This window comes from Schistocerca americana, chromosome 1 (genome assembly GCF_021461395.2).
Source record: "Schistocerca americana isolate TAMUIC-IGC-003095 chromosome 1, iqSchAmer2.1, whole genome shotgun sequence".
NCBI lineage: Eukaryota > Metazoa > Arthropoda > Insecta > Orthoptera > Acrididae > Schistocerca > Schistocerca americana.
The window spans coordinates 1,126,003,426-1,126,021,411 of NC_060119.1; the positions used below are offsets into that span (position 1 = coordinate 1,126,003,426).

At 41.5% G+C, this 17,986-nt stretch overlaps 1 protein-coding gene across 1 annotated transcript in view; it reads right to left on the minus strand.

The window, feature by feature from the left end:
• The window catches only part of LOC124619021, a 218,060-nt gene that overhangs the window by 58,885 nt on the left and 141,189 nt on the right, over nt 1-17,986 (minus strand). The window contains exons 8-9 of the mRNA XM_047145393.1: nt 7,429-8,084; nt 7,219-7,329 (exon numbers count right to left, since the gene is read on the minus strand). Coding sequence (XP_047001349.1) covers nt 7,219-7,329; nt 7,429-8,084 — 767 coding nt within the window. The remainder of the gene's footprint in view (nt 1-7,218; nt 7,330-7,428; nt 8,085-17,986) is intronic.

The following is a 17,986-nucleotide window of genomic DNA, read 5'->3' on the forward strand; positions in this document are numbered from 1 at the left end:
TCATACATTCCATCACCTTGCAAAAACAGCTTGTGAGAGAGATGGGGCATTAGCTAAAAGGAAGGTGTTTGTCCTTACCAAGCTTAGGTATGGGTATGAATGTGAACAGCGCCTGGCCCTGGGGCAGACGATTGGGATGAAGTGAGAGCATGACTTAGCTCCATCATAATAAAGGTGGCATTGTAATGCTCACAATTCTGGAAGGGAAGGGTATCGCCCGAGCCTCCTCTGCTTGTTTCCTGTGGGGGAAGGCAGGGTGATAGTGGGAGGAGCTCGAAATTTCCACAAAATGGCAGCCCAAGATGTTGGCGATAGCAATAGCGTCCACGATGACATCGTCTGCTACTGTCAGACCGGAAATTGGTGAGTGGATCTTGGTCCCAGAGAGCTGTCAGAGGTTGGCGCGCATGACCGAAGAGGGGATGGAACTGTTAAAATATTAAAAGAACTAGTGAATGAAATCCAGCTACCTTCTTTATCCCAAGAACACGACAACACTGTGCACGCATCTGTTTACAGTGAATGCCATGTAGGACGACAGTTAAAAATACAGAAAGCACGTTTACATGTGCAAATTGCGTTGCGTGACGCATCAGTCCACCAAGGGCACGGGACACAGTGTAGTAAAGAGGAAGTGCGAGGATGGAACATTCTGCAGTGCTAAGGATAACGTTTGTACGATATTCCACCTGGTCATCACGACTGGGGAAATCGTGTTCATCGAAGATCGTCAGAGAGGGGTAAAACCTCCAGTCGGCCTTAGTAAACTTTCATTTGGGTGTACACGCATGTGGGGTAGGGGTCAGTAAACGAACAGCACATGGGATGTAGTTGCTGGAGTAGGTGTCAGAAAGAGCGGACCACTCGAGACAATGGGCAAGACAGGCAGTGCAGAAAGATAGGTCCAAATGGAAATAGGTGTGCGAGGAGTCTGAAAAGAACAGGGGTCATGGGTGCACCTGTTTTAAGGCAGAAGAGGTTAAGTTGATTAAGGTGGTCAGTTAAGAGGACACCTCTCTGACAGATTCTGGGAGAACCCCAAATGGGATGGTCTGCATTAAAGTCATCGAGCAGCAGAAATGAGTGAGGTAGCTGCCCAATAAGCTGGAGGAAGTAAGCCCTGGTGACACTGAATAATGGAGGGAAGTAAATAGTACAAAGGAAAAAGGTCAAGTGAGGCAGGAATAGGCGACCTGCAACAGCTTGGAGACAGGAAGAGGGAAATGGGCTGACTATGAATGTCATCCAGTACAAGCAGCGTGATTCCCCCATGAGATGGAATGTCGATCTCGGGTGGAAGGTTACAATGGACAAGGAAGAAATGAGAAAAGTCAAAGCAGTCGCAATTTTGTTTCCTGAAGGCGGAGTACAAGTGGATGCTGTGATTCTAAAGCCAGCCATAAATCTTCTTTGCTGGACCGAAAGTGGCAAATGTTCCACTGGAGGAGAGTGAAGATGAGGAAAAAATGAAGGGGTGTCACCTCGGCAGATGCCGAGTGCCAGCCTGCGAAGACTCGCTGCTACAGGGCGCAGAGGCAGGAGGATCCTGCTCCATGAGGTAAACAGAAGTGTTGGCTTTCTTCTGTTGTCGGACTGTGGAGTCCAATGCAGAAAAATGGTTGGTGGTGCACACCGGTGACAAGGAGGTAGGCTGGGTGAAGGTATTACATGGTAACACCATCGAGGAGGATCTTCAAGTCAGTAAAGGAGATGACCATTTTCCTTTGATGGACTTCTTCAAGCCTTTCTGATTAGCAGCAGAAGACTCAAGTGTTGGTTGGCTGGAGGAAGTAGGAAGTCTACACAGGAGTATTCCTTCTGTCATTTCCGGCATGCCAGTTGTGTAGCTGTTGATTTCACCCTGTGAGAGTTTGATGGCTTTTTGCACAGCTGGATGAGGGGAATGCAATGCTACCATGACAATAGACGATTTCACAACCTCAGAGTTGAAACTAAGGTCACTTGTCTGCATAGTCATGTCCTTCATGGAGTGAGATGTAGCCAGAACAGTACTTTAAGTGCCAGACAGAAGAAAACAGGGTTTGCAACTAGCCAATAACTTGCAAAGGACAAGGAGGGAACTTTTTCCTTTACCCGGATCTCCTGGACAGCCTGCTCATTGGCATCGTCACCATTGCAGTTGATACAGCAGGGAGAAGGAGGCAGACAATTGCCCTCGTGCGTATCCCTACCAAAGGTTACACATTTGGCTGGGTGCCGACAAGACATTTGAGCATGGTTGAAAGAAGGCCATTGGTAGCAGTACTTGGGTTCGGAATGTATGGTCGGACTGTGAGAACCTCATGGTTTGCTTTGATTTTGGACGAAATCACCTTTGTATCAAAGGTGAGAACAAGAGTGCATGTGGGCACTAAGAAGGCATCTACCTTTTTCGTCACCAAATGGACAGCAATGACATCCTGATCAGAGAGGTGTGTTTGGATTTCGGCCTCGATCAGACTGTTGAGCTGCCTAGTGTAAATAACACCACAGGAAGAATTTAGAGTTTTAGGGGCCTCGACACGAACAAGTTGTTGGCTTGAGAATCAGAAGTAGTCTCCAAAAGCAAAGTGCCATTCCATAAACGTAAGCAGGATTTCACAGGGCCGGCAACTGCATCAACACCTTTCTGAATAATAAACGGATTTACCATTGTGAAGGACTGGCCGTCTTCAGTATGTGAACCCCTGAGGAATTGTGGTGCAGCTGGGAGGGTCTTTGAATAGTTAGCCTCATTCCGTTTACATTTTGTACATGCTGATTGTGCAGATGATTGGCCTCATTGTAAGAAAATCCCCCCCCTCCCCCAATGATTGTCAGTGTCTCCGACGGCATGCTCCTTCCAACTTCCAACTGGAGGCCCACTTCACAAGGAGGCACACCTGCCTTAGTTGATTGCTCACACTTCCGACACACTTGACAGAGGGACCAATTGGCACTTTCAGGAGGTAACAGCTCAGGCAATCACCCATCCCTGGGCCTGGCCTGTACCAGGGGGTACATGCAAACCCTACCTGTAAACACGGGGCCAGTTATGCATCAGATGCGTGGGCCAGCCTTCAGGAGTGCACGGGGAGGAAAAAGAAAAAAGAGAAGCCTCAAACACCAAAGAAGAAGGAGGAGGATAGGAGAAGGTGAATGAAGAAAGCAAAATAAAATGAAAAACAGTTGTGAGACTGTTCTTATGTCAGCTACAGACCAGGTGGAACATTCCCCTAAACACCATAGAAATGTTCCCCAAGGGAGGGGAAAAAGAGTAGCAAGAGGACAGAATGCAGCACTGAAGGGAAAAGATGCTCCAAAGGCTGGGGTCCACGTTAGATTGCTCCCTCGCATCAGTATCTTTTGTAATGAACTGTTTTTAGATGGAGAAAGTGAGCCAAATAGTATATGTGCTTCATTAAGACCATTGTTGTTATTTTATTTCAGTAAAACAAAATACATTTGTGACAAAAATATGCTTTTCCTTGGAGTTGGAAGAACAATTTAAAATACCTTCACTGATTTCAGAAATAACCTCAGAAAAAAGTAGGCTTCTTGAAAGAAGTGTATAAGGCACGTAAGAGCTGTGTAAACCAACACTACAGGTAACCACCAATAAAATGTTAGTTCTACTGTGTTCTTATTGTCAGTTTATTAGTCACTGTGTTATGTCTATTATTTTACAGGTACTGTGTGACTTTTCTTCCAAGAAATATATGAGTACACAGTGTACAAACCGCCAGCGACTACCACAGTTTTCTTCTTCTTATCGTCCACTCTTTCTAATATGTAAATTATTTTCGAAGTGCCAAAATGTACTACACTAAATAAAATGTATAAAACGCTGAACTGTACAATGTACTTGCGGTGAGACAATCTCAATTCCTGAAATTCATCGACAGTGGTCTCTGGCCTGTCGAGGAGCACTGCAGTCCTGGGTCCTTGGATAAACGATGAAAATCCACCGCATTATGCCACACACAAACACTGTAGCGATTTGAGAAATTCTGTGTAAATTCTAGAACCACGCAGTCTTCTACCGTCTCAAACACACAATATTCTAGTTACGAGTGTGGGATGATAAAATCCTACCTACTGCGTGTCACATGTTTGTGTGTGCAGGTTTAAAATCAGTCGCGGGGAGAAAGCAGACGCAGCAGTCGAACGGCACCGACAAGTACCCGTCGTGCAATCCATAGAGGTTTTAGTGTGTCTGTAAGGAAGAACCATGGAGTTTTTATGCCACTCTGTGCTTACTGTGTCATTGTCTATTGTTATGTGAAACAAGAACAGTTGAAAAAGTACTCTTGTAGACTCTTGACTCTGCCTTGGTACAGGCAAGACGTGTTTTCTGATTCATTTTAAGAAGGTCATGGTAGTTAAGCCAACTTTCTTTTAACTGTAACTCATTTTGTTTCTAATGTTTGACAGTACGAGGTACTTACAGAAAATTATATATGTATGTTGAAAGTGTGAATTAACTTGTGCATGAAAGTAAAATATATCATTAACTGATGAAAAGGAAAGTTTGTATGTCTACTCAATTCATAAGTAGAAAGAGGCTTAAAAGTTCCTGTACCTAGCGTTATTTGATGGAGCAGAAGTCAAGAGATTTTCCAGCAGCCGACTATCCCGTAAACAAGAGGGGCTGCAAAATTCCAAATAAGTCACCTCGTAAAGAAGTGGAATGTGGTTTGGGGAAATAAATCAGTATAACCCACACCCACACCCACACTCACACTTTAAGTCATCAGAAGGTTAGAACACACATGGAGTGCGAGCAGACTGGTGAGACTAGATCTTATGGGCAGGGCCTACATATTAATGGGAAATGATGGGCTTCAGATCAGCAGGCGTGATCCACTAGAGATACCCACAGAAATGGCCTGCAGTTTTGGCCTGTTGTGGAAGTCCACTCGTGTGCTGTTTATGTGTCACAGACATCATATTGATTAAATGAGATTGCGTTGATCAATCAATGCAACAGATAACTTGTGCAAATAATCTGAGAATCAATACTAATGAGGACAGATAGCAACTCACTGTAGAGACGATCGCCGAGTCACAGACAGGCACATAGAAAAGACAATTTCACTTTCACAACTAACTTTTTGGCCACAGCCTTTGTCAGAAAATAAGAGCATACACATTTACACAGTCCCTCAGACACAACTCATGCAAACATGACATCCATCTCTGGCCACTGCGTCAATAATCTCTGAGAATCAGATCCAAACAATCCGCTCCTCCCGCCTCCCTACCTCTTGTTGGTAGCTGCTAGGCTAGTGGCAAGAAGTGGTGGCAGCACTGACTGTAAGCTGAGGAGAGTGGTAGGAAGGGGAGAAGCAGTAGGAATGAGGGAGTGGGAAGGGGTACACATACTCAGCTGTGCACAGCCAGTGACGGCACATGACATCTCAGTAAACAAACCATTTCATCTACTGAGACAAAAACAAAGTTTTCCCAGTGATTTTTTTTTTTTTTTTCAAATTCCCTGATATCCCTTGAAAGTCCCTGATATTCCTTGAAATTCACTGATTTCCAGAACTTGTGGCAACCCTGGCTGTTCATGCTGTATATTAATGATCCTGCACGCAATATTAATATTACCCTCGGACCTTTAGCCGATGATGCAGTTATCCTTAATAAAGTATTGTCTGAGAAAAGATGCATAAATATTCAGTCATATCTTGGTAAGATTTCAGACTGGTGCAAAGACTGGCAACTCACTTCAAATGTTCAGAAGTGTAACATTGTGCACTTCACAAAATGAAGAAACGTAGCATCCTATGACTATAATATGAAGGAGCCACAGTTGAAATTGGCCAACCGATACAAAGCCCTGGTTGTATCACTTTGTAGGGATATGAAATGAATGATCACATACTCAGTCATTGGTAAAGCAGGTAGAAGACTTTGGTTTATTGGTAGAATAATAGAGAAATGCAAAAGAGACTGCATACAAAACACATCCTAGAATATTGCTCAAGTGTGGAACCTGTGCCAGATAGGAATGTATACAGAGAAGAGCAGCATAAATGGTCACAGGCTTGTTTGACCAATGGGCAGTGACACAAAGATGCTGGAAGTGGCAGACTCTTGAAGATAGATTTTGAAAATCCACTCGTAAAGTTTCTAGAGCCAACAACAGTGATGAATTTATGAATATACAACCACCCCCTATGTACTGCTCTGATAGGAATCACAAAGTCAAATTTAGACTAATTACAGCAGCCACAGAGGAATTGTAGCTCTCATTCTTGCCATGATCCGTATGTGGATGGGACAGGAGAAAGCCCAAATTACTGGCACAGTGAGATGTACCCTCTGTCATGCATTTCTGACTGGTCTGCAGAGTGTAAATGTAGATAATCATGTTGTTATTCACTTAAACTGAAAAATGGATGCAACATGCTAGAAGTAAACATGTATTTCATAAAGCCATTGGTAACATAGGCATCACAGTGGGACAACATGAATTCAAAACATGAAACATTGAAATAACTGCATCGGGAGAGAATAAAGACACAGGAAAATATTTGGAGTAATAATAAACAATACCATACACTGGATTTATATTAAACTTCTCGTTTCATTGCATGCATCTTAGCCTTACTCTAGCTTATTAAGTTATGTTCATTTGTAATTGTAATACCCAGCTTGTATAAAACTGAATGAGCATACATGTGACTGTAAAACTGTCAATATCCTTGAGGTGGTCTAAATTACACGTCATCACAAACTTCAAACAATATTATTATATCTTACTTTTGAAAAATAAGTAGTTCACAAAATAAGCCAGCAACTTTTCTTCTGAACAAACCACTGAGGGATGCTTCTAGGAAGATTGTAGGTGTACAGTTTTCTCATCAGCTTATTAAATTCAGTTTTGCACACTCCCACAGAATTATGATCAGATGAATAAAGGTAGGACACTTGGAACCTCTAGAGCAGATAACTCTACGGTATGGGAACTGAATGCTGTGTGAAGCATGCAAGGGTATATTCTCATGCTGCCTTGCTTACTTTAGCGATGAAAAACACGGAAAAATGCATAAGCAAACACTGCAGTGAAGAGACTTACACTGGGTAAAGAACAAAATAATAAAGCTAATATCAACCAACAACAACAACTGCAGCAATTACTACTCCTGCTGCTGCTGCTGCTACTACTACTACTACTACTACTACTACTAAACAATAAGCTAGAATTTTAGGAATTTTAAAGTACTGTACCTGAGAGGGTTGGCAAAACATCCTTAATCCATACATTTACATGATAAATACCAGGGAGGTATTTTAGCCTCCTCAAACCAATCTGTGTCTCTACCACTAGTGGTTCATCATCTGAAAATGAATAGATATGTTTAACAATTTCACAAGCTACCAACAAATATGTAAAGAGAGCCTTAAAGAGCTGAAAAAATCTTACCAACAATCACTCACCAGCACTTTTTGCATCTGTGTCTGGGTCTTGTACAGCACTCCCATTGTTAATTTCTGGCCTAACTTGTTCTTTACTTTGTGTTATTGCAGAGCTTTCACACTGTGTTCTCTCTGTTATGCTGCAATTCCTAGCACAATGGCCTCTCAGCAGCACTGCACAGCCTTCATCCGCATGTTGGCTTACTGGTGGAGAAATGTCACAGCAGGTTTCTCCCACACTGAGATGCCCAGGTTTGTGCTTCTTTGATGGAGGTGCTCTATCTAATGTACTGCTGTCTCTTTGGTTTTCACTTTCTGAGTCACCATCATTGGAGTCTACATCTGCCTGCTCTTCTCTACTTGTTCCTCTCTTCTTTCTTCCAGAAACTTGATGCTGTTTATGTTTGACATGGAAAGACTGCTGAGTTTCCCCAAAAAACTTAGAGTGAGTGCCTGAGCATCTGAGTTTGGCAGGAGGTGCTCTGAGCCTCAGAATACTTTGTGAATCATCATCCATTTTGCCACCACTGGAATTTGCATTCTGCTGAGGGCCTGATGTCAGGATTGTGAATGATTCATTTGAGGAGGAGGGTACTGACAACTGTGATCCGGATTCATCTGCAATGTTATGAGAAACATCTGCAGTATTATTGTGTTGGTTTCTCTTACGGAGAAGGCTGGAAGAAAATAAATGCGATATAAATGTTTTGTACTGATGCACATACAAGTTCTTGTTTGTACTAGAAGAAAACTTGTCACATAATTAGTAATTGAGGATGCTGAGTGAGGAAGGGGGGGGGGGGGGGAAGGGGTAGATAAATAGATAGGGAGGGAAGGAGAGAGAGAGAGAGAGAGAGAGAGAGAGAGAGAGAGAGAGGGGGGGGGGAGATAGAGTGGGAGGAGGAGATATTTTAAAATAGAAGAAATACTTTAAACAGTTTCTACATTGCAGAGAAGAGGAGATGAAAATAACTACACATGTTGTGACAGTTTCTTCAATCACAGGCTGAAACAAATTTGTTGTTGCACACTTAATTTCTTTCAAAAAGTGTTACCTTATGTTGATACAGTATATGTTTGAATATGGAGATATTAAGGCAAGTGGTGTTAAATAACATCATTTATTTTTCCTGCTGTTTTACAGTTAACTCCAACTGAGAAACTTGATAAGAGTACTTTGATACACAGAATAATTCATTGCCAGCAGACTGTATGTGAAAGAAGTGACAGCGCAAATGTAGAAGTTGTCGAAATGTGCAACAATGAGTTCACACTGAATGAGTTGTTGATGGTGAGCAAATTATGGAAGAAAGGACATGATGCCAAGCAAAGTGAGATTCTAGTGTCTGCCCTGAAGTAGAAGTGAAGTGCATACAATAAATATTCCATTGGCAATATGGATAAATGTATTGTTAGGCAGCACTTGCTGCGATATTATGAACGATACAAGGAAACATTTACTTGGCAAAAATAAAAAGTGCCCAAATAAATTAGTCATCATGTGTAAATGACAGGACATAGAAGCTTTGTATGGAAGTGAAACAAGGAGAACAAGCAATTCAGAGAAGAAGAAATTAGGTTTTGAAATGTGTTGCTATAGAAGAAATGCTGCGATATTATGAACGATACAAGGAAACATTTACTTGGCAAAAATAAAAAGTGCCCAAATAAATTAGTCATCATGTGTAAATGACAGGACATAGAAGCTTTGTATGGAAGTGAAACAAGGAGAACAAGCAATTCAGAGAAGAAGAAATTAGGTTTTGAAATGTGTTGCTATAGAAGAAATGCTGAAGATTTTTGCATAGCTCAAGAATTACTGTGGAGATACTTAACTGAACTGGTGAAAAAGAATTTTATGGCAGAATTTGACTAAAAGAAGGGGTCAGTTGATTGGACATGTCCTGTGGCATCTAAGAAAAGCCAATATTGCATTGGAATGAGGTGTGTGTATGGGGTGGGGGGGTCAAAAATGGTAGAGGGGGGGCCATGGTTTGAGTACAGTAAGTAGCCTGAAATGGATGTAGGTTGCAGCAGTTACGTAGAGATAAAGAGATTTGCACAGAATAGACTAGTGTGGAGGGCTGTATATGAAACCAATCTTCGGACTGAAGACCACAACAACAGCTGTAAAGAAGGTTTCCTACATTAAATTTTTACAAAAGCAATAATAATAATAATAATAAATTTATAAAAACGTGGAGAGCGTATGATGAGGTATTGAGGTATGACACAGTACAAAATGATGATAATGCTTTATTGTGCAAATATTTATACTGTAAAAGGTATGTGTCTGTTCTGATTGGAAGCTAAGAACACACTAAAGTCTGTGGTCAAGTTACAGATATTCCCCTTATCATATGTCACCAGTGTATATTGCAGTGGATGTTCCCAGAAAAACATACCATCACAATGGTTCATTTAGATGAAATGTGGATCCATACACCCTACACTGTGCCGGTCAGTATTTAATTGATGTGGATGCAGGTGATGACATGTTTTATTCTGGGTTCACATCTCATTTAATTCAGAGAGCAAAACTTTTGACAGTCATTCAGAAATGAACAGTAAAATTAAAAAAGACTCAGAGGCTCAGATTATTGATAGTATAGGAACAGCCGAAAGAAAACAATCAACTCATCTGGTTGTTGGTTTTATGTACCAATTGAATTATTCATGCATTCTTTTGAGTGAAACTAGCCTGTGGGAGCAACCGAATTAAACAATGGGCACAGTCTGTAGCAATCACTTCCCAGCAGAAACATGATTTACTAATGATATTGTCTGTGTTTAGATAGGACACTATTCTGGAGTACATCACCTTCTCAAAATATCGCAAAATAATACCAATAATGAAATGGTTCAGTAGTTACTAACATCCCTCCTATCACGTTTCTTATACAAGGGGTTTTACACTGGCATATTTCAATCTCCCCGAAAAATTTTCTGACTTGGTGATACATTATATAATTTCAGAAAATACATCACTTAAATATCACTGAGTGAGGCGGCACAGCGGTTAGCACATTGGACTCACATTCGGGAGGACTACAGTTCAATCCCACGTACGGCCATCCTGATTTAGGTCTTCCAAGATTTCCATAAATTGCTCCAGGCAAATGCCGGGATGGTTCCTTTGAAAGAGCACGCTGACTTCCTTCCCCATCCTTCCCTAATCAGATGAGACCAATGACCTCACTGTCTGGTCTCTTCCCCCAAATCAACCAAACCCAACCTAAATATGGGAACAATTCTTTAGTACTCTATTGGAAACACCATGAAATCCAATTGAGTTTCTATTTTTTGGAAGAATATGTAATTTTTCTGATTTAAGGAAGACAAGTGGGTGAAACATCCATGTGATTCAATACTATGTGAGTTGCTTTATCAACATAATGGTTTGACTTCTCTCTTGAACTGCTGTCCCTATTTTTTTCTAATATGGCTGATCATTTATACCCATTTCATTTAAATCAATAGTGATGTAATTCTGTTTTAAAGCCTATTGTACTATCTCGTTTCACTATATTCTATAGAGACTTCAACCATTTGTCAAAATTACTGTTTTTGGGTAGGCTGCGCAAAAATCAGTTCCAGAGTATTGCTGTCAGTCCAGAGCTGAGTTCTGATTAGGAAGATTATTTTTGCCCATATGGATAATCTAACAGAAGTGGGTTTTTTATTTCATCATTATTGCAAACAAATTAATAAGAAAAGAGAATTTTGTGTTGAGATAATGGTATTGAGAAACTGAAGAATTGAGTTGATTTGTGGAAATTGAACTGGCGGTTTTCAACACAGGGCCAAGGCAATGGACAGGTGAATGTATCACAGGAATTCTTTGATTAAAATTGTTTTGCAACTGACATTTCAGCGAGTCGAGCAGTACGGTCAGCTGCTATCCTGTTGTAGTTCTTTCTCGAGTGCACGTACTCGCTGTCAGCTATTCTGTACGTAAGTGCAGCACTTGTGATGTGTGGTTGGCTGCGCACTGACAACACTGCCCCTGCAACTGCAATCTGTCAATCACAAGGTAATTTTAATCTGAGTATAAGTCCACTTTACCACACAATGAGGTCAAAATACACTACTGAGTGTGATGAACTGGGGAATGCAGTACAGGACTTTGACAGTTCAGGTAGTAAAGAAAATATGCAACCTCCAAAAGGAGGCTCTGAGATGAACATCGACTTAAGCATCAAACATTACCAGAGGTTAATGTCAATCCTAATTGGTGTAATATTACATCCTGGCAAACTGGTCTTTCTCTCAACCAACATCATCCACTTCATTTATATGACTGTAATCTGCCTGTTTTGAACCAAATTATATTCTCACATCATCTCTCAGTTGTTTTGAGTCTGTGACAATATGGTGCTAGTTATCTTCCAGGTGAATGCTTCACATGAATAACGTTCAGCTTGATTATAAATTAAGTTGCGATTGATTATGTATAACTACTATGAGGAAGATTCAAAAAGTTTTAATTTCATCCAAGAAATGTAGTTACAAATTTAAATTTGAAATATTGTGTTGGTAATTAGTTTTAATGAGAGGAAAATTAGTTATCATTTTTTTTTTCAAATTTTCCATTTTAATTGTCTTTCATACGATGTACGGTACTGCCTCTTTGGTAAGACAATGGCTGAGCCTGAGCCAGAAGTGTACCAGGTGTTTTGTATAACACCCACGTTCAGTTCACGTGAACGTCGTCAGCCAAAGTGGGGCAAGCTCACTGTTAGATCTGGCTGACACACTTCCTTTGTGGATTGTTGCTGCTTTAATTTGATGGATATGAGTCTGTTTGCTTGGTAGTTATCAAATAACCTGGCCAACGGTAGGAAACTACAACACACTGTTTGTGCCTGGATGTGCATATTGTGTGCTCACCATGTGTCAACACATGTGGAGTGCAAAGTCAATGCATTAGGCTGTATATGACCCCTTTGATGAGTGATCGCACTCTACTGGACCATACCATGCACCTGCCTCAGTCTTCGCTTTGGTGCCCCTCCCCCCCCCCCCCCCCCCCCCCACCCCCCCCCACCCAGTCTGGCAAATGGTGCCGATTGTGCCGTGCTGCCACGGGTCCATACTGCCTTGCTGCCACACACAGATGCCACTGCTACACTCATCATCTCGATGCCCAGTGGTGCCCTACTGCGGGTACATCGGCACCGCTGCCATCGCTGTTGCCTCTGTCGACTTGGAATGTTAATGATAGTGTTGCTGCACTGCGTCTGATTACACTGTGGTATGATTCTTTCTCAAGAATACAATGGTTAGGAAAGGCCTATAGGTTATGCCTCTAAGGAGATGAATTCAGCTGAGATAAATTATAGCACTACTTAAAAAGAGACTTTTGGCCTTATATTTGGCGTTAATTATTTTAAATGCTACTATATGGACACAAAATCATTCTGGTCACTGACTATGCCACTCTTGAATGGATGTGAATTTTAAAAAGCCCCAGTAGTCACTGAACTAGATGGGCACTGAAGCTAGCAGAGTACGATTACACGGACAGCATGTTGCAAAGTCAAAATCGTTCAAACAGATGATTTTTCAATAGAAGAACTGAAGGAAGCACAAGAGAGAACGGCAGAATGTCACCAGTACGCATCTCAACCAAAGTTTGTCACTGAAGATCGTTTTCTATAAAGCAAGATTCTCTTGGGTAGCAGAGTGATAATACCTCTAGAATTACAACAATGTTTTATGGCACAAAGTCGTGACATTTGACAAGCCTGCCACAAGGGGTGACATGCCACAACTGCTAAGATAGTCTCTCCCTTTTGGTGGATGGGCAGACAAACAGATGTATGGATATCTATTCAAAACCGTTTGCTGTTTGCCTTGTGCAGAGAGTGCAATACTCCCACACCCAAGAATAAAACCCTTTGCAGACCCTCCCAAAAGCTGTTGTTGTTGTTGTGGTCTTCAATCCTGAGACTGGTTTGATGCAGCTCTCCATGCTACTCTATCCTGTGCAAGCTTTTTCATCTCCCAGTACCTACTGCAACCTACATCCTTCTGAATCTGCTTAGTGTATTCATCTCTTGGTCTCCCTCTACGATTTTTACCCTCCACGCTGCCCTCCAATACTAAAGCTATGAAACCATATCAAACCACCACCTTAGACATCATTGGCTCCTTTCCACAAAGTACCTAAAGTAGTAAGTACATCTTGTTTATTCTTGATCACATTTCTCACTACTCAGTTCTAGTACAACTCATTGACATTCAAATGGTCGCTTGCACCTTTCTCAGTCACTAGGTTCTCCCATTCAGAGGTTCCAACACTATATTAACTGACCAAGTTCCCAATTTCATGTCTGCCCTATTTGTACAAGTAAACTGTTAAGAATCAAGAAATGGTTCACAACACCCTTTCATCTGAAGGCTAAGAAAATTATTTGAGTACTGTCTTACTACACGGGGAAGCCTCACATAGATTGGAATGAATATGTAATTCCAGCATATACTAGCTCTATGCACGAATTAATCGGGTATATGCCTACGAGGCTGTCTATGGAGGGCCCATGAACCCCCATTTGAACTCGATAAAGTCCCAATTGGAGTAGATATGAACAGAGTAAAAGGACTGGCCCACAGTCTTAAATCAATTTGGTAACAGGTTAAGCAGAACAATTACAAAATTACTCACACACAGTAGCAGTATAGTAAGAAAAGGGCTACACTTCCACAGTATAAGCCTGGTGACTTTGTGCTGCTCCAAAACCAGTAGTAAGAAAGGAACGAACTAAAAACTTCACTCCTCAGGATGAGGGGCCTTACCCTGTTTTATGAGAGATTTAGTTGTCTGATTGTTCTGTGATAGTACATTTTGATCACTTAAGCCATACCATGACCCAGCTGCGCCACCACCAGCTGTACCACCTGATGCAACATCAAGGAGGGCATGTGCAACATAAATGAAAGTTGGTAGGCATGTTTCTACATCTGAAAGATGATGTCGATTTAAATTTTCAAGCTATTCGCACACGGCCAGCACTAGTAGTACCACTATGAGGATACAAATCAGATTTGCTTTAAAAACACACGCTAACGGTCATGAGCATTTGTTATCTTTGAGACTACATGTGATGAGTTGAACTTTTTCAAGAATTCCTTTAAGGTGACAAAGACACCATTGTCGACATCTCACCGAGTTTGAATGGGGTAATGTAATAGAGCTACGAAAAACTGAAATTTACTTGTGCAACGCTGTAGAAAGACTTGGTAGGAATGTAGCCACTCTACATGATTGCTGGCAGTAGTGGTCTAGAGAATGTACAGGCACAAGAAGAACAGGCTCCGATCAGTCATGTGGCGCAAATGAGAGGGAAGACCACTGTATTCAGTGTATGGCATCACACTGCATCTGCAGCAGAAATTTAAGCAGCATTTGGCATGACAGTGACACAACAAACTGTTACAAAACTGTAACTTCCAGAAAAGCTCCGAGCCAGACGCCTTGTGGCGTGCACTGCACCGATCCCAAACCATCACTATTTGCGACTTCAGTGGTGTCGAGCGAGAGCTCACTGGAGAGCTGGTTCTGCCTCAGTGCCAGTGATGGCCATGTGTTGGTTAGGAGGAGGTCAGTTGAACGCTTGCAACCAAACTGCCTGTGGTACAATTTTGTATGACAACGGGAGCACTCTCATGGTTTCCCATGCACCCTGAATGCAAATTTGTATGTCTATCTGGTGATTCGACCTGTTGTGCTACCATTCATGAACATCATTCCAGGGGGAGCTTTTCCACTGGATAATGCTCACCCACATACTGCTGTTGTAACCCAACATGCTCTACAGAGTGTCAATATGTTGCCTTGGCTTGCTTCACCACCTGATCTGACTTCAATTGAGCATATTTTGGACACCATTGGACAACAACTCCAGTGTCATCCACAACCAGCATTAACCAACCCTGTAATGGCCTATCAAGTGCAACAGGCATGGCATTCCATCCCACAAACTGACATTTGGCACCTCTACAACACAATACATGGACATTTGCATGCATACATTCCACGTTCTTACTATTACACGATTTATTAATTTACCAGATTTTCGCATTTGCAATAGCTTATCTCATCCTTACATTAACCTGTGATCTTGTAATGTTAATCACTCAAATCCGTTGCCTAGACAAATGTATTCCGAAACTTCATTACTCTACACTACTTATTTTTTGTTGCAATTTTTTTTTCTGTCAGTGCATTACAGAGTGATTTTCATACGCCTACCAATAATTAATTTCACAAAAACATCTACATTCTATATGACCCTTACTCAAGTGTCCATGTACCCACGCCAATTATAACGAGTTCTACGCTATCACTTAATACTGGAGTATTGTTGTTGTGGTCTTCAGTCCACAGACTGGTTTGATGCAGCTCTCCATGCTACTCTATCCTGTGCAAGCTTCTTAATCTCCCAGTACCTACTGCAACCTATATCCTTCTGAATCTGTTTAGTGTATTCATCTTTTGGTCTCCCTTTACAATTTTAACCCTCCACACTGCCCTACCTCCGGAATATTTTACCCAAGAGGACGCCATACAGTAAAGCTGCATGCCCTAGGGCAAAATTACGGCTGTAGTTTCCCCTTGCTTTCAGCCGTTCACAGTGCCAGCACAGCAAGGCCGTTTTGGTTAGTGTTACAAGGCCAGATCAGTCAGAACTATAAAATTGTACTATTCCTAAAAAGATACTAAAACCCCCTTGCCCTCATACTGTTGTTACAATACAAGAAGCTTGGTTGTCCCTGTCAGAAATAGTTTGTTGTACCCTGTGGCACGACCAAAGTCAGTAGTCTCACATCTACACGTACATCCACATCTGTATGGATGCTCTGCAAATCACACTTAAGTGCCTGTCAGAGGGTCCATTAAACCACTTCACAATAATTCCCTATTATTCTACTCTCAAAAAGCACATAGTAAAAAAAAACACATATCTTTCTGTGCGAGCTCTATTTCCCTTATTTTATAATGATGACCATTTCTCCCTATGTAGGTCTGTGCCAACAAAATATTTTTCCACTGGGAGAAGAAAGTTGGCGATTGAAGTTCCCACCACACCAAAAAACACGTTCATTTTAATGGTTTCTGTGGTGTCACCGCCAGGCACCACACTTGCTAGGTGGTAGCTTAAATCGGCCGTGGTCCATTTAGTACATGTCGGACCCGCGTGTCGCCACCGTGTGATCGCAGACCTAGCGCCACCACAAGGCAGGTCTCGATATACGATAGAGCACTCGCCCCAGTTGTACGGACGACATTGCTAGCGACAATACGGATGAAGTCTTCCTCTCATTTGCCGAGAGACAGTTAGAATAGCCTTCTGCTAAGTCCATGGCTACGACCTAGCAAGGCGCCAGATGTAACAGTGCATGTATCTTACGAGTCGCATTTGTATAGTCAAGAGAGATGTATCACAAGGAGTCATTAAAGTTAAGTATAAAGCAGCTACGTACTTTTCTTGCTACCATTCAATAGTTATCCTGTTCCAGAATTCACGCCCGTCTGCGTTAGATAGCGTGCCTATCGGCCCCCTCAAAATAACACTGTGTCGGCACTTCTGTCGACACATCAGTTTCCACCTCAAATACTCTATCACATCTGTGACACTCTCTCCCATATTTCTCAAAATACAAAATGTGCTGCTCTTCTTTGAATTTTCTCAATGTACTGTGTCAATCCTGTCTGGTAAGAATCCCACACCATGCACCAGTACTCCAAAAGAGAACTAACAAGCATAGTGTAGACAGTCTCTTTAGTGGATCTGTTGCTTCTTCAAATTGTTCTGCCAATAGAATACAGTCTTTGGTTCAGCTTCCCCCACAACATTTTCTGTGTGTTCTTTCCAATTTAAGTTTTTTGTAATTGTACTTCCTAGTTACTGTATTTAGATGAATTTACAGCCTTTAGATTTGATTGATTTATCGTAAAAATGAAGTATGGCGGATTCTTTTCCGCGGTCATGTATACTACCTCACATTTTTCATTATTTGCAAATTTTTGCACCCTGCAGATATCTTTTCTAAATCTTTTTGAAATTGGTTTTGAACTTCTGATGACTTCACTAGACGATAAATGACAACATCATCTGGAAACAACGCAAGATGGCTGCTCAGATTTTCTCTTAAATCATTTATAGAGACAAGGAACAGCAGAGGGCCTATGACACTACCTTGAGGAACACCAGAAATCATTTGTTTTCTTCGATGACTTTCTGTCAGTTACCTTGAAGTGCGACCTCTCTAACAGGAAATCACAATCCAGTTGCATAACTGAGACAATATTCCTTGAGCACGCAATCTGCTTACAAGCCCCTTGTGACATACAGTGTCAAAAACCTTATGGAAATCTAGAAATACAGAATAAATTTGAAATCCCTTGTCAACAGCACTCAACACATCGTGTGAGTATAGAGCTATTTGTGTTTCACAAGAATGATGTTTTCTAAATCCGTGTTGACTGTGTGTCAACAGACTTTTTTCTTCAAGGTAATTCATAATGGTCAAACACATTATACATTCCAAAATTCTGCTGAATATCAATGTTAAT